The sequence below is a fragment of the Kryptolebias marmoratus genome, linkage group LG1 (assembly GCF_001649575.2).
Source record: "Kryptolebias marmoratus isolate JLee-2015 linkage group LG1, ASM164957v2, whole genome shotgun sequence".
NCBI lineage: Eukaryota > Metazoa > Chordata > Actinopteri > Cyprinodontiformes > Rivulidae > Kryptolebias > Kryptolebias marmoratus.
Genome location: NC_051430.1, coordinates 26504854 through 26515969, shown reverse-complemented (window position 1 = coordinate 26515969; position 11116 = coordinate 26504854). Strand labels below are relative to the sequence as shown.

At 43.4% G+C, this 11116-nt stretch overlaps 1 protein-coding gene across 2 annotated transcripts in view; it reads left to right on the top strand.

Moving 5' to 3' along the window:
• Positions 1-1365: 1365 nt before the first annotated feature.
• The window catches only part of scarb2a (scavenger receptor class B, member 2a), a 13727-nt gene continuing 3976 nt past the window's right edge, over positions 1366-11116 (top strand). Inside the window, exons 1-12 of one of the 2 annotated variants that reach the window (XM_017412394.3) lie at positions 1366-1821; positions 4728-4885; positions 4964-5111; positions 5267-5455; positions 6039-6130; positions 6880-6999; positions 7327-7505; positions 9037-9155; positions 9397-9470; positions 9587-9638; positions 9726-9878; positions 10740-10787. In XM_017412394.3, coding sequence (XP_017267883.1) covers positions 1699-1821; positions 4728-4885; positions 4964-5111; positions 5267-5455; positions 6039-6130; positions 6880-6999; positions 7327-7505; positions 9037-9155; positions 9397-9470; positions 9587-9638; positions 9726-9878; positions 10740-10787 — 1455 coding nt within the window. In that variant the 5' untranslated portion in view covers positions 1366-1698. The remainder of the gene's footprint in view (positions 1822-4727; positions 4886-4963; positions 5112-5266; positions 5456-6038; positions 6131-6879; positions 7000-7326; positions 7506-9036; positions 9156-9396; positions 9471-9586; positions 9639-9725; positions 9879-10739; positions 10788-11116) is intronic. The other variant, XM_017412395.3, reaches the window with a different exon arrangement.

The window sequence follows — 11116 nt, the reverse complement described above, 5'->3', positions numbered from 1 at the left end:
CTTGTGAAGAGGATATAAAAAGGAGTGATGAGTCTGCAGAACATCTTTGTGCTTTTAGTCATAAAAGATATCCTTTCTTGAAAATTTCTTTGCAGTGGCAAATATGTAAAAATCCAGCCTTTGAGTTCGGCTTTTACCCATTTGTAGGTATTTCACAGGGATTCTGCAAAAGCAATTTGGTCAAGTGTTATCAGATTTTACCTGCAAAATCAATCTTCTGCACTATAGACGAAAAGGCTTCACATCACAAGCAGTTTCATGCAAAAAATGCCGATTTTTAAAACATGTAACATCTTAAAACCTGTATATCTAAATGACATTTTGTGTTGGACATTATCACCTCTTAAACTGTCTAATTTCACATATTTGAAATGTTTTGTGTGAAGTGTAGAAGGTGATGAAGTCCAGCACTTTATATCAAGGCTAAAAAAACAAGTTTATCTTGTGAGCATCGCACCCTCCTCCACTAAAAGCACTTCTTCTTCAGCAGTGATGTATGTTTTGTCGATGCTGGATGTCTTGAGACAAATAATGAGCATAATTCAGGTCACATTTTTTCTGTTTTCTCCAATGAGACACCGTGTGTGGCTGCGCTGGACCCCCACAAACGAGCCTTTTCTCTCCGCATCGTCCGGTTCCCCCTTTATAACAGGCTCCGCCCCGAAATCACACGATGAATGTCAACATCACTCTCACCACCGTCCGACCAATCAGCGCTCGGTGAGACGGTGGTCCGTGAGGGCAGCAGCCAATGGGAGCGACAGCCGTTCCAACAAAAGGGGCTCGCGTCAAAACCGTTGGCCGTTCGAACGCTGCATTATTCATGAGCGCGTGGCGCTTATTAAAGGACTCCGCGAGGCAACTTACCGTTTTTTTTTCTCCTCGTATAAAAGTTAACGGAAACGCTGCCGTCCGCACATTTTCTGAGCGCGTTTGCAAGGGGATGGAGGGGTTTAAATAACAAAAAAAGCTCAAATTTAAACACAAATTACCTCCACATGTGCACATTAAAACCCCTCCCTCCTTATCGGCGAGGGCGTTATAAAGAGACGCCAGATGTGACGCCCGACGTTCACTCATTCATAACCCCCGAATGTCCCTCGTGAATTAACCTCGAGTGAAAAATAAGGGCACAGGCCTCACTAAAAAGTTAAACAATGATAAAAATACGCGACTTGTGTTGATTTATTTCTCATCTCTCTCACACACACATACCTTTTTGTCCCTGTGTAAATTAAAAATAATTTAGCAATATTAATTTAAGCTACTACTTAACAGTCATTTGTGGGAGCANGGAGGAGGAGGAGGAGGAGGAGGAGGAGGAGGAGGGCCGCTCTTCTTCTACCTCTGGTGGCGTGCTGGGAGCTGCTGGCTCATTTCACCGCCGGACTCCGAGCAGCTCGGTCCTCCTTCATTTCATTTAGGGGGAGATTGTTTAGTTATCTCTCTCCCTTTATTATTTTTACACAAAAGAAGTGCCAACGGTTGTTTTTTCTCCCGTTTTTTTTCTTAATCCTCCGCCTCACCGGGAGCTCCAACCCGGTGAAGAGTGAACTTTAAACCTCCTCACAGCTGCTGCTCCGGAGACCTTTTTTTCCGTCTTCATCCTTTAACCAATTACCCTTTAAAAAAAAAGGAAGAGCGGAGGGAGAAGATATCGTTGACTTCAGTGAAGTTTGTATTAATATATTTGACACCATGACTCGGAGGTCCTGTGCCATTTACGCCACCGGCATCGTCTGCGTCCACCTCCTGATCGTGGGGATCGCCCTGGTGGTGGCTCAAGTCTTCCAAACAATGATCCACAGCCGGTTAAAAAAGGTAAAAAACCGAAACGAATCAAACCAGAACGTATTTGTTTGTATATTGTGCTTCTTTGTTGTTAACAAATAAGGGGTTTAAAAAGCGTTCCCAGCCGCAGTGAGCGGTTCGATGCGGATTCGGTTCGGATGCTTCCTAGGTTGGTTTTCATTGAGGGTTTTTTGTCGCACCTACAGAACCTTTTCTCGGCCCAAACGGTTCGGTGCTCTGTTCCAGGCAGGTTTAGTTTGTTTCTTTGAGAAGTGTATGAGTGACAGAAATCCCCCTATCCTCTCTGAGCAGGATAATTATGATTGTGTGGCTCTCAGGTGAGTCTTAAATCGGGTTTTATGTACCTGAAATGCGGTTTATAGGAGAAAACGAGCAGCTTTTATTGGGTGTTTAAGTTGAATGGACGCTGTGGCATTCTTGTTTTATTTTTTTTAAGCAGGTCCTGGTAGAAATCTTTGTTGGGGGAGGTGTGCAGCTTTGGGGGAAGGGGGATCCAGGCTCTCACATCCAACTTTTTGTTTTGTTTTGTTTTGTTTGTTTGTTTGTTTTTAAGGTAAACAACCCATCAGCAGCCAAACCTGCAGTCATTTACCCAACAAGGTAAACTGTGTGGTTTGCAGTGCTTTGCCTGCTGGTGTGTTTTTATTTCACTCTAACACTGCGAATCTGCTTCATTCGTCAGTCCGATTTGACATGTTTGGGTCTGACTGAAAGCAGATTGGGTGCTTTGCCGTCACTGTTTGGGACGGGTGATGGAGTGGCAGCCCGGCGGGGTGTGGTTGTTGGCGGCTGCCGCCCTTCGAAACGCTTGACATTCCTCCTCCTCTAAAGCATGCTTGTGTTGGATGTCATGGGCTTGTTTCTGCTCCTTCAGGAAGGTCACCAAAAAAGACAAGAGAAAGGGGTCCGAATGAAAGCCCCGGGCCTCGTCAACGCCCGATTCGGGTCACCGTGCCCCAAAGAGATCCAAGCCAGGAGAGTTCGAGAGGGGGGGAAAGTCCATCACCGGGGGATCTGACTCTGATGCAGCTGGTGGTTACGTGAAATGACACAGCGCAGCTAATCCTCTTTCACTTTCAGCCCTTCCGCTGAATTAGGCTGGCCCGGGCGTGCTGAATGGACTCCAAAAAAAAATCGGTCTGATCCGGTGCCGGGTGCGTCTCCGTGTGTCGTGGAGATGCAGCCCGTCCAAAGCTACCTCCAGGGCGCCGCGGCAGAGAGTCGGGCGTGGAGGGAGAAAAAGCACAAAAGCCATGAGGAATTAGACCGATTTCTTAGGCTCGAGGGCACACTTTTTTTTGTTTTTTGAAGCCAGAGAGGAGTCTCCTAATTCCTTGCTGTTTTTCCTGCTCGCAGCCAATCCCAAATCGCTTTGCTCTAATGACAAACTGAAGAGAAAACACACACACACACACACACACACACACTCACGCCACTCCTCACCAGCATGTCTGCAAGCAAAAGACTTTCCAGTGAATTGTAAATCCCTTAAAGAACAAGGTCATTGCAGCTGAAGTCTGCTTTAATTAAAGATGTGTTTTTTAAGCTTCGTCTCAGGTCCTGTTGAATTCACTCGGAGGGATGAGGAATGTCATTTAAGTCGGGCCTTTTTAAAAAGACAAACTCTGGGGGTCTCGCAGGGCTGCAGCGGAGCCAGTTTCTAAAACTCTTACATGTGACATTCAGAGTCACAAATATTTGCTTTTTGTTAGAGAAACAGGAACCGATTTGCTGATTTGTTCCAGTTCAGCTGATGGTTGTGCCCTCCTCGGTTTCATTTCATCTTTTAATTAAGAAGCGCGGACTCATTAGGGCTCCAGAGACTCTCACCTTCTTTTAAATACCTCCTAGTTTCTTGGAAGATGGGGACTAAAACTGCATGTTAGGTCATTTTAAATCAACTGAACACGTCTTTTCAGTTAAAACCTTATATTTGAGCTCTGAAAACTGCAGATTCAAATCAGCCTAATTTATCAGCTTCTTTTTGTGTTTAAACTAAACAAATGATTGCTATATTCTGATCTCTAACCTCCTGAAGAACCCTTCTAAAGGTCAAAGAAAAAGACGCTGGAAGTGGTAACAAAAACGGGAAGCTTTAGGCACACCCTATCCTATATTTTTTTTTAGCCGTGAGAGCCCGCAGAAGACAATGTATGGCGTCTTTTAAAGTGCGCCTCTGTGAACTCGGAGGGAGCGGAGGGTTAAAGACAGGAAGTGGGACATTTTTATCTCTCTTCCCAAGTTTAAAAAAAAAAACCTAAAATTGTTTGATCTTCTCAGGTTATCAAGCCTCTTCTTCCACACCTGAGCACTCCTGTTCAAACAGATCAGTTCCTCATGTTCAGGCATGTGGGACCAGGTTTCTATCTGTGCCTCATTTAATTTTCTTTTTTTCTTTTTTTTTTTTTTTCTGTTCACACAATCAAGGTGAAACAGTCTTGAAAGCAGGGGCTGCTCAGTATATCGTAAATGGACTGTCGTGGTGAGCGCAGACCTCAATAAATCGTAGAATATTATATTTAAAGGACCATTCACACTCAGGCCTGGTTTGGACGATGGTGGTGACAGAAGAGAAAGTGAGAGAACCGGGTTCATCGCAGCCGTGGAGTGAAATGTTCTACCTTTTGTCCCCTTTGCTTTGGTTTGATGCTCTGAACGTGTGAGATTGACATCCTGTGTGCAGTTTAACGCTCCAGATGCAGCTTTTTCTGCTGTTAATGCAGCACGTTGTCGAGTTCTGCTTCCCTTCAGGGTTTTTTTCTTATATATGTATTTGGAAGTCCTGGCCGGGCGCCGGCTCATCACTGAAAAGTGCGGACGGTGCCACGTCTGAAGGAGACACTTTTAGAGTTTAAAAAAAGGGAAGTAATGTAATGTTTCTCAGTCTGAACTTTTGTTTCTTTTCTTTCTGACAGGAAATTACGTTGACGGAGAAGAGTCAAGTCTTTGAATCGTGGAAGAATCCTCCTCCTCCAGTTTACATGGAGTACTACTTCTTTAACGTTACCAATCCCGAGGTGTTCCTGGCAGGAGGGAAGGCGTCGGTTCAGCAGATCGGCCCTTACACTTACAGGTGAGCGGAAGATCGAAAAGGTTTTACTCATTTTTAAGACCCAAGGAAACGACTGACCATCGTCCCGTCCCACACCAGGGAGTACAGGCCACGGGAAAACGTGACTTTCCTGGAGAACGGGACCAAAGTTTACGCCCTGAACCCCAAAACCTTCGTCTTTGTGCCTGAGAAGTCCGTTGGCGACCCCACGGTGGACATCGTCAGAACCGTCAACATTCCACTTGTGGTGAGTCGGACGCGCCTGCGCTGCGTTGTCTTTTAGATTTGACTGGAAGTTTGTTTGTTATTCCTCCAGACACTGCTTTTTCCTCGAGCACGCCTCGTGTCATCGTCTCGTGTCTCATTGTGACATTTCTTTCTTCACCATTTTATATCTGTTAGGCAGTGATGAATGAGCTGAGCACCTACTCCTTCTTTCTTCGAACCATGGTCTCCATGTACCTGAACAACATTGACATGTTCATGACCCGCACGGTCCACGAGGTTCTGTGGGGCTTCAAGGACCCGCTGATGACCAAGATTCACTCCATGAAGCCTGAAGTAGATGAATACTTTGGGCTGATGTGGAAGGTGAGCCTGGTCTTGTTGTTTCTGTTTCCAAGATGCCAAACTTTTTTTATTTTTTGTGTGCGTTTTTATTGTTGAGACAGACCAGAACAACAAAAGGGAAGTATGTGGTCATGTCACCTAAGAAAAGTACACCGCTTAAATGCTGATGGAAGGTATTCGTGCTTCCTGTTTATAGAGGAACGTCTTTATCCTGTCACAAGCAGCAACGTAATCAACCTCGTGATCTTTAAAATGTAACATTTGGGGTTACAAAGACGGACTTCGTCTGTGGAAAATGAGCCAAAGTTACTTTAATCTGCGCAAAAAGGGAATAAAACCCGTTCGTTCTTGTCCTCTTTTTTTCTGTCCAGCATTGTATTAAACTGGATTCTAGACGTTTTTGATTGCATAAGAATGAAGTAAACTGTTATCATGCTTTAAAGAGAAGATAATTGTGAACCGTTGATGTACAAACGTTGGTATTCCGACACTAAAGGGCACGTTGGAGCAAATTTTCCTCCTCCTTCTTTGTCAGCAGGGATAAAAAACATTTCCTCTCCCGTTGTTTGTCTCAGCAACTTCATGTTTTTTATTTTTCCCACAGAAAAACGGCACTCATGAAGGGGAGTTCGTTTTCCACACCGGAGAGCAGAACTACCTGGACTATGGGAAGATCGACACGTGGAACGGCCTGAGGTAAACGACAGATGATGATTAACTGTCTGTGACGAGGGCAGAGTTGGTCGCCTCTGCTTTTATGCGTTCCTGAATAATATGAAGCTCTTTTTTTGTTTTGTTTTTTTTGTCAGCTCATTACTCCTGCTTCCCTCTGGCCATGATAGCCAAATTTACTTTGTTACACAACCTGCAACCAAAAGTCCAAAAAGGAGAAACTCTTTGCTCTCTGACCTTAGGTAGAACAGGATTGCCAAATTGATTTTTCTTTTTTTTTTTTTGATACCCAGAATGAGTCAAAGTGCACTTTGGATTCAGCCGACGAGAGCGAGTTGAAACCAGTTCTGTGATGAGCTTCAGTGCCCTCCAAACACAAAATACATCATAGAAGTTGTAAAATATTCTGAACAGAACGGAAAAGCTTAAAGAAATATAAACATATTGGACTTCTGCTTTTATGGGGAACTGCTATCATTAAACACGGTTACAGCAACAATCTGGGCTTTGTTTAAATCAAAAATATGAAGTACTTTGTCCGATTCAGCCTCTAAATTGTGATTTTTATAGGAATAACTTATGCAAGGAGGTTAAACGGAGTGTTTTTGTTTGTTATCTAACTAAGAGAATAATTGGCAAATGATCAGAGAGTGGCAGTAGTAACAGGTTTTCCTTTTTGTGTGCTGTCCAAATCTGATAGTCACGTTGTATATGTGACCACTTTGAGCTCTGTTTTCCAACGCTAACGTGACCTCCCGACTCTTGTTCGGCAGGCAAATGTCGTGGTGGTCTTCCAATCAGAGCAACATGATCAACGGGACGGACGGCGCGGTCTTCCACCCGCTGATTAACAGGAATGAGCTGCTGTACATCTTCGCCGCAGATCTCTGCCGGTAAGCGTTGATGCTTTTTTTGCTTTTTTTTTTTTTTTTTTTTTTTTTTTTTTTTTTAATCGTACTTGTTTGTTGTCAAAGCATTCTGTCACGGTGACGAGGACTTCAAGAGAGGTTTATGGTAGGAAATGGCAGCGTAGTCATTTACTCAGCTAATTCACTGATAAGAACGTACTATTACAACTCGCGATAAGGCTGCCAGTCCAGTTAAAAACACGTGGGAGAGTTTGTCCTGCACAAACTTAATTATTCAGGAAATGTTTTTTTTCGGCACATTAGGCTCGGATTATTTAAAGGGTTCACAGTTGTTCTTGTTTGTCCTCTCAGATCTATTCATCTGGCGTACGTGAAGGACGTGGAGGTGAAAGGAATCCAGGCGTACCGCTTTGCGCCACCCAGCGATGTCCTCATGAACCCCAAAAACAACCCCACCAACGCCGGCTTCTGCGTGCCGGCGGGAGAGTGCCTCGGCACTGGCGTGCTGAAAGTCAGCGTTTGTCGAGAAGGTATGACCCATTACACGCCGCCGCCCTTCGATCGGCCTCATGACACAGTTTCTTCTGTTTGCACCCCCGTCCCAAAGAGATAACGCCCTCCCGGTCAGTGACCTCGTCCTCTGGTTGATATCTTGACATTTCTTGATTGAGTTTGGCAGATTTTACTCAACAGCGGCTCAATGATTAACTCTCCCCGTTGTGCTTGGAGGCCATGAAGGATTTTTTTTATGGCGGTCATCAAGTAAAGTGGGATTGCTCCTAATAAAGTAATCTCTGTTTGGCTTGATTTATGAAGCCAGAAGATCTGCTACTGTAGCCAAGCTGCTTTTTTTTTTATTCTGTTTACTTAAAATCCTTTTTGTATTTCCACTTTTTTCCAGTGAGTGAGTGCAGAAGAAGACCTCCTTGTAGGTCGGTGCTGAGTCTTGAGTCTTGAATCTGTCAAGCTCACTTCCTCTGATTCAAATGAGGGGGGAAACCTCGCCTTATTGGCGGGTTGTTTCTTATGACGCTTCGCTGACGGCCAATCAGCTTCAAACCTCGTCGTGTGGAAATGTGGTGTGATTCTGAAACTGGGTGTGAGGTTTTTTAAAAAAAGGCACAAATGTGCTTCTAGATGTACGTTTCCACTGCAGAATTTTTTTTTTTTTTTGGGCAGAGCAGTTTTAAAATGAAACTTGTGATTTTTACTTGGGTATTCAGTTTTTATGGAAACGAGTGAAACATGATTCTGGTTGAAACATCTGGTGGTGGTTTGGGTTTTATTGGGACTTTCTAGTCTAGAAGCTGAACAGGTTATCTGTACCACAAGCAGCCCTCTGTGTGCTTTTGAAATCACCTAAAATATCTTCCTAAACAAAGCAAAAAGGGCTTTACATAAGATTTTAATAACCAAATCATTTTTGAGCTCACCTTTTTTTTAATTTCTTTATGCAAAAACACCCCTCGGTCTCCTGAGCACGTTAGTTTGCAGAGTTTGGATCTCGGTTCTCCACAGGCTGCTGACGTTTACTGTCTTTACTAAAAATAACTGATTATCCTGCTGCATACTTTTATTTTAAATGAATGATTTGTAGGCTGTGTTCTTTATAAGACTTGTTTTCTTTTTAACCCGTTGTGTTCATGGACACGAGGAGTTTATTTGGAATCTGTAACAATTAATATTTTAATAGGCTGAAGGTAACGGTTAAATCTTTTTTTTTTGAAGAGAGTCCAGTTCTCGACTCTCCGTAGTGGTACTTTTTGACATAAATCTGCTCCTTTTTTTTCCTTTTATGTGAAACAACGTCCGGTCCACTCAGGGTTTGTAAACACGAAGCCGGTCTCAGAAATGAGTCCTGTTTTTATTGTGGCAGTTTATCATTTCTCCAACTCTAAACATAAGACCCGCATTCTTCTGCGATCTGCGCGTTATCACTGAGAGATATGGCTGGGCTTGATAAGACGCCGCACAGTCTTGTGCTTCGTATCTCTGCATCTCCTCTTTTAATCTTTTTCTGACCCTTGTTGTTTTTTTTCCTGATGCCTCACACACGTTCAGGTGCTCCCATCGTCGTGTCCTTCCCCCACTTTTATCAGGCGGACCCTGCGTACATCAACGCCGTCGACGGGCTTAACCCCAACGAGGAGGAGCACGAGACGTACCTGGACCTGCAGCCGGTACAACAAACACTTTATTAGCGCCGGCATTGAACCTTGATCTGTTGGACTTTTTTTTTTTTATGGTTTCTGCTGAGCTTAGGTTCATTTTTGGTCAGATTACATTAGGGGATAATTTAGTATCATTGAGTTTAATCTGTAGGTAGTAAAAAATACAGATATTGCTCTTTTTGCTGAAGTAGGGTTTATACAGGCCTCTTTATCAAAGTATTCATAATTCATGTTTCTTGATCCCTTTCAGACCTCAGGGGTTCCCATTCGTGCCTGTAAGAGAGCTCAGCTCAATGTCATTCTGAAGAGGGTCCAAGGCTTCCCGTAAGTTTGCTGAACTCCGACCCACTTTGGCGTTGCCTCACTGTTGACGTTTGGGCCACATGTTGAGCCAGATGTTTTCTCTGACCTCCTTCGTCTCTCGTTTTTAACCCCCTCAGCAAAACCAAGCACATCAACGAAACCATTTTCCCCATCATGTTCGTCAACGAGGTGGGTGCTCCTCTGAAGCTCTTTCTTTTTTGAGCAGTAATCATAAATGAACCACAAATCGATACGCTTCTCTCTCCCCGACCACAGACCGCGACCATTGATGATGACTCGGCAGCACAGATGAGGCAGCTGCTCCTAATCGTGACTCTTGTGTCTAACTTCCCCCTGCTCATTGTGGGACTGGGCATCATCCTGCTGCTGGTGCTCGTCATCTTGTTCTGCCGAAACCGCCAGAAAAAGGTGAGGAGTGGCACTTTCGCTTCCCGCCCGGCTTCAGAAATAATCCTCAGAGTTGCTTAGTTTCATTCTGCCTGCTGACATTAGCTCGCAGTAAAACAGACCTAGCCTGACGGTAGTCACATGTCACTGTCAACTCGGGTTTTAAGGGTTTTGACTGAGATTTTGCATGTTTTAGCAGTTTCCTGCACCAGCTGCTGCACATGTTAACTAACGCATCGCATGTTTAATGTGCAACGAAGCCTGCATGAGCGGTTTTCTGTAGTTCTGGATCAAAAAATATACATGTATTTGCTGCTGTTGTTTACTTTTTATGCTTAATGTTTCCTAACAATTCGACGCATTTAGGAAATGGTTTTCTTTTTAGCTACGAGCTGGTTTATCTGCAGGTTGTTGAACTAGAGTAACCCGAGGAGGATGTATGGCACACACTCCCTTATCTCCCGTAGAGAACTGTGGCCTCACTTCTCTGGGATTAGTTCAGGTTATTCAGTTCAAAAGGAACATGTTTAAGAAATATTGTGAACACTGGAGGTCCAGAAAGAAGCAGTTTGGCTCTTAATGTGGGTCTTATTCAGATTAAATTTAGCATTTGGCTTTTATTCCCTTCTGGGCAGAGCCAGGCTAAGTTTTTTTTTTTTTTTTGTCTGTTTGTTTTTTTTTTTACCTGCTAAACTAAAGCTAACAGGTGATAGTCAAACCCCAAACTCCTCCTCAGACATGAAAACCTGGATTTAGAGTTGAGCGTAGCCCTGTGAAAATGTTTGACATGCCTGATTGCAATGTGATATGTTGTATTAACCGTGCTCTGATTTTTAATTTTCTGTTTAACCCCCCCGTTTTTTCCTTTTTTCTGTTTTTTAGAATGAAGTAAAACGTATTGATTTTACTGAAGCTTTTCATTCTTTTACTGTAAGTCTTCTGTTTTGCCTTGTTTATAATTCTTTTTTAATTTGTTACCTCATCATTTCTGAGTTATCATATTTAATTGTCTTTATGCATCATTACATTCTTTTTATTGCTTCCACTGTAATTTGTTTTTGTGGTGTTTTTTTTTTTTTTGTCTTAACTCAAGCACATGCAGAATGTTTTTTTTTTGTGGTTTGCTGTGAACATTTCAGTCAAAACATTTGCTCACATTTAAAAGTTTGTGTTGATTTTTCCACATGAATATTCGGACTCTTTCCACTTCCTGTTTTTTGCACTGACGCTTTCTGTCTCGCCGACTCCCCCCCCCCCCC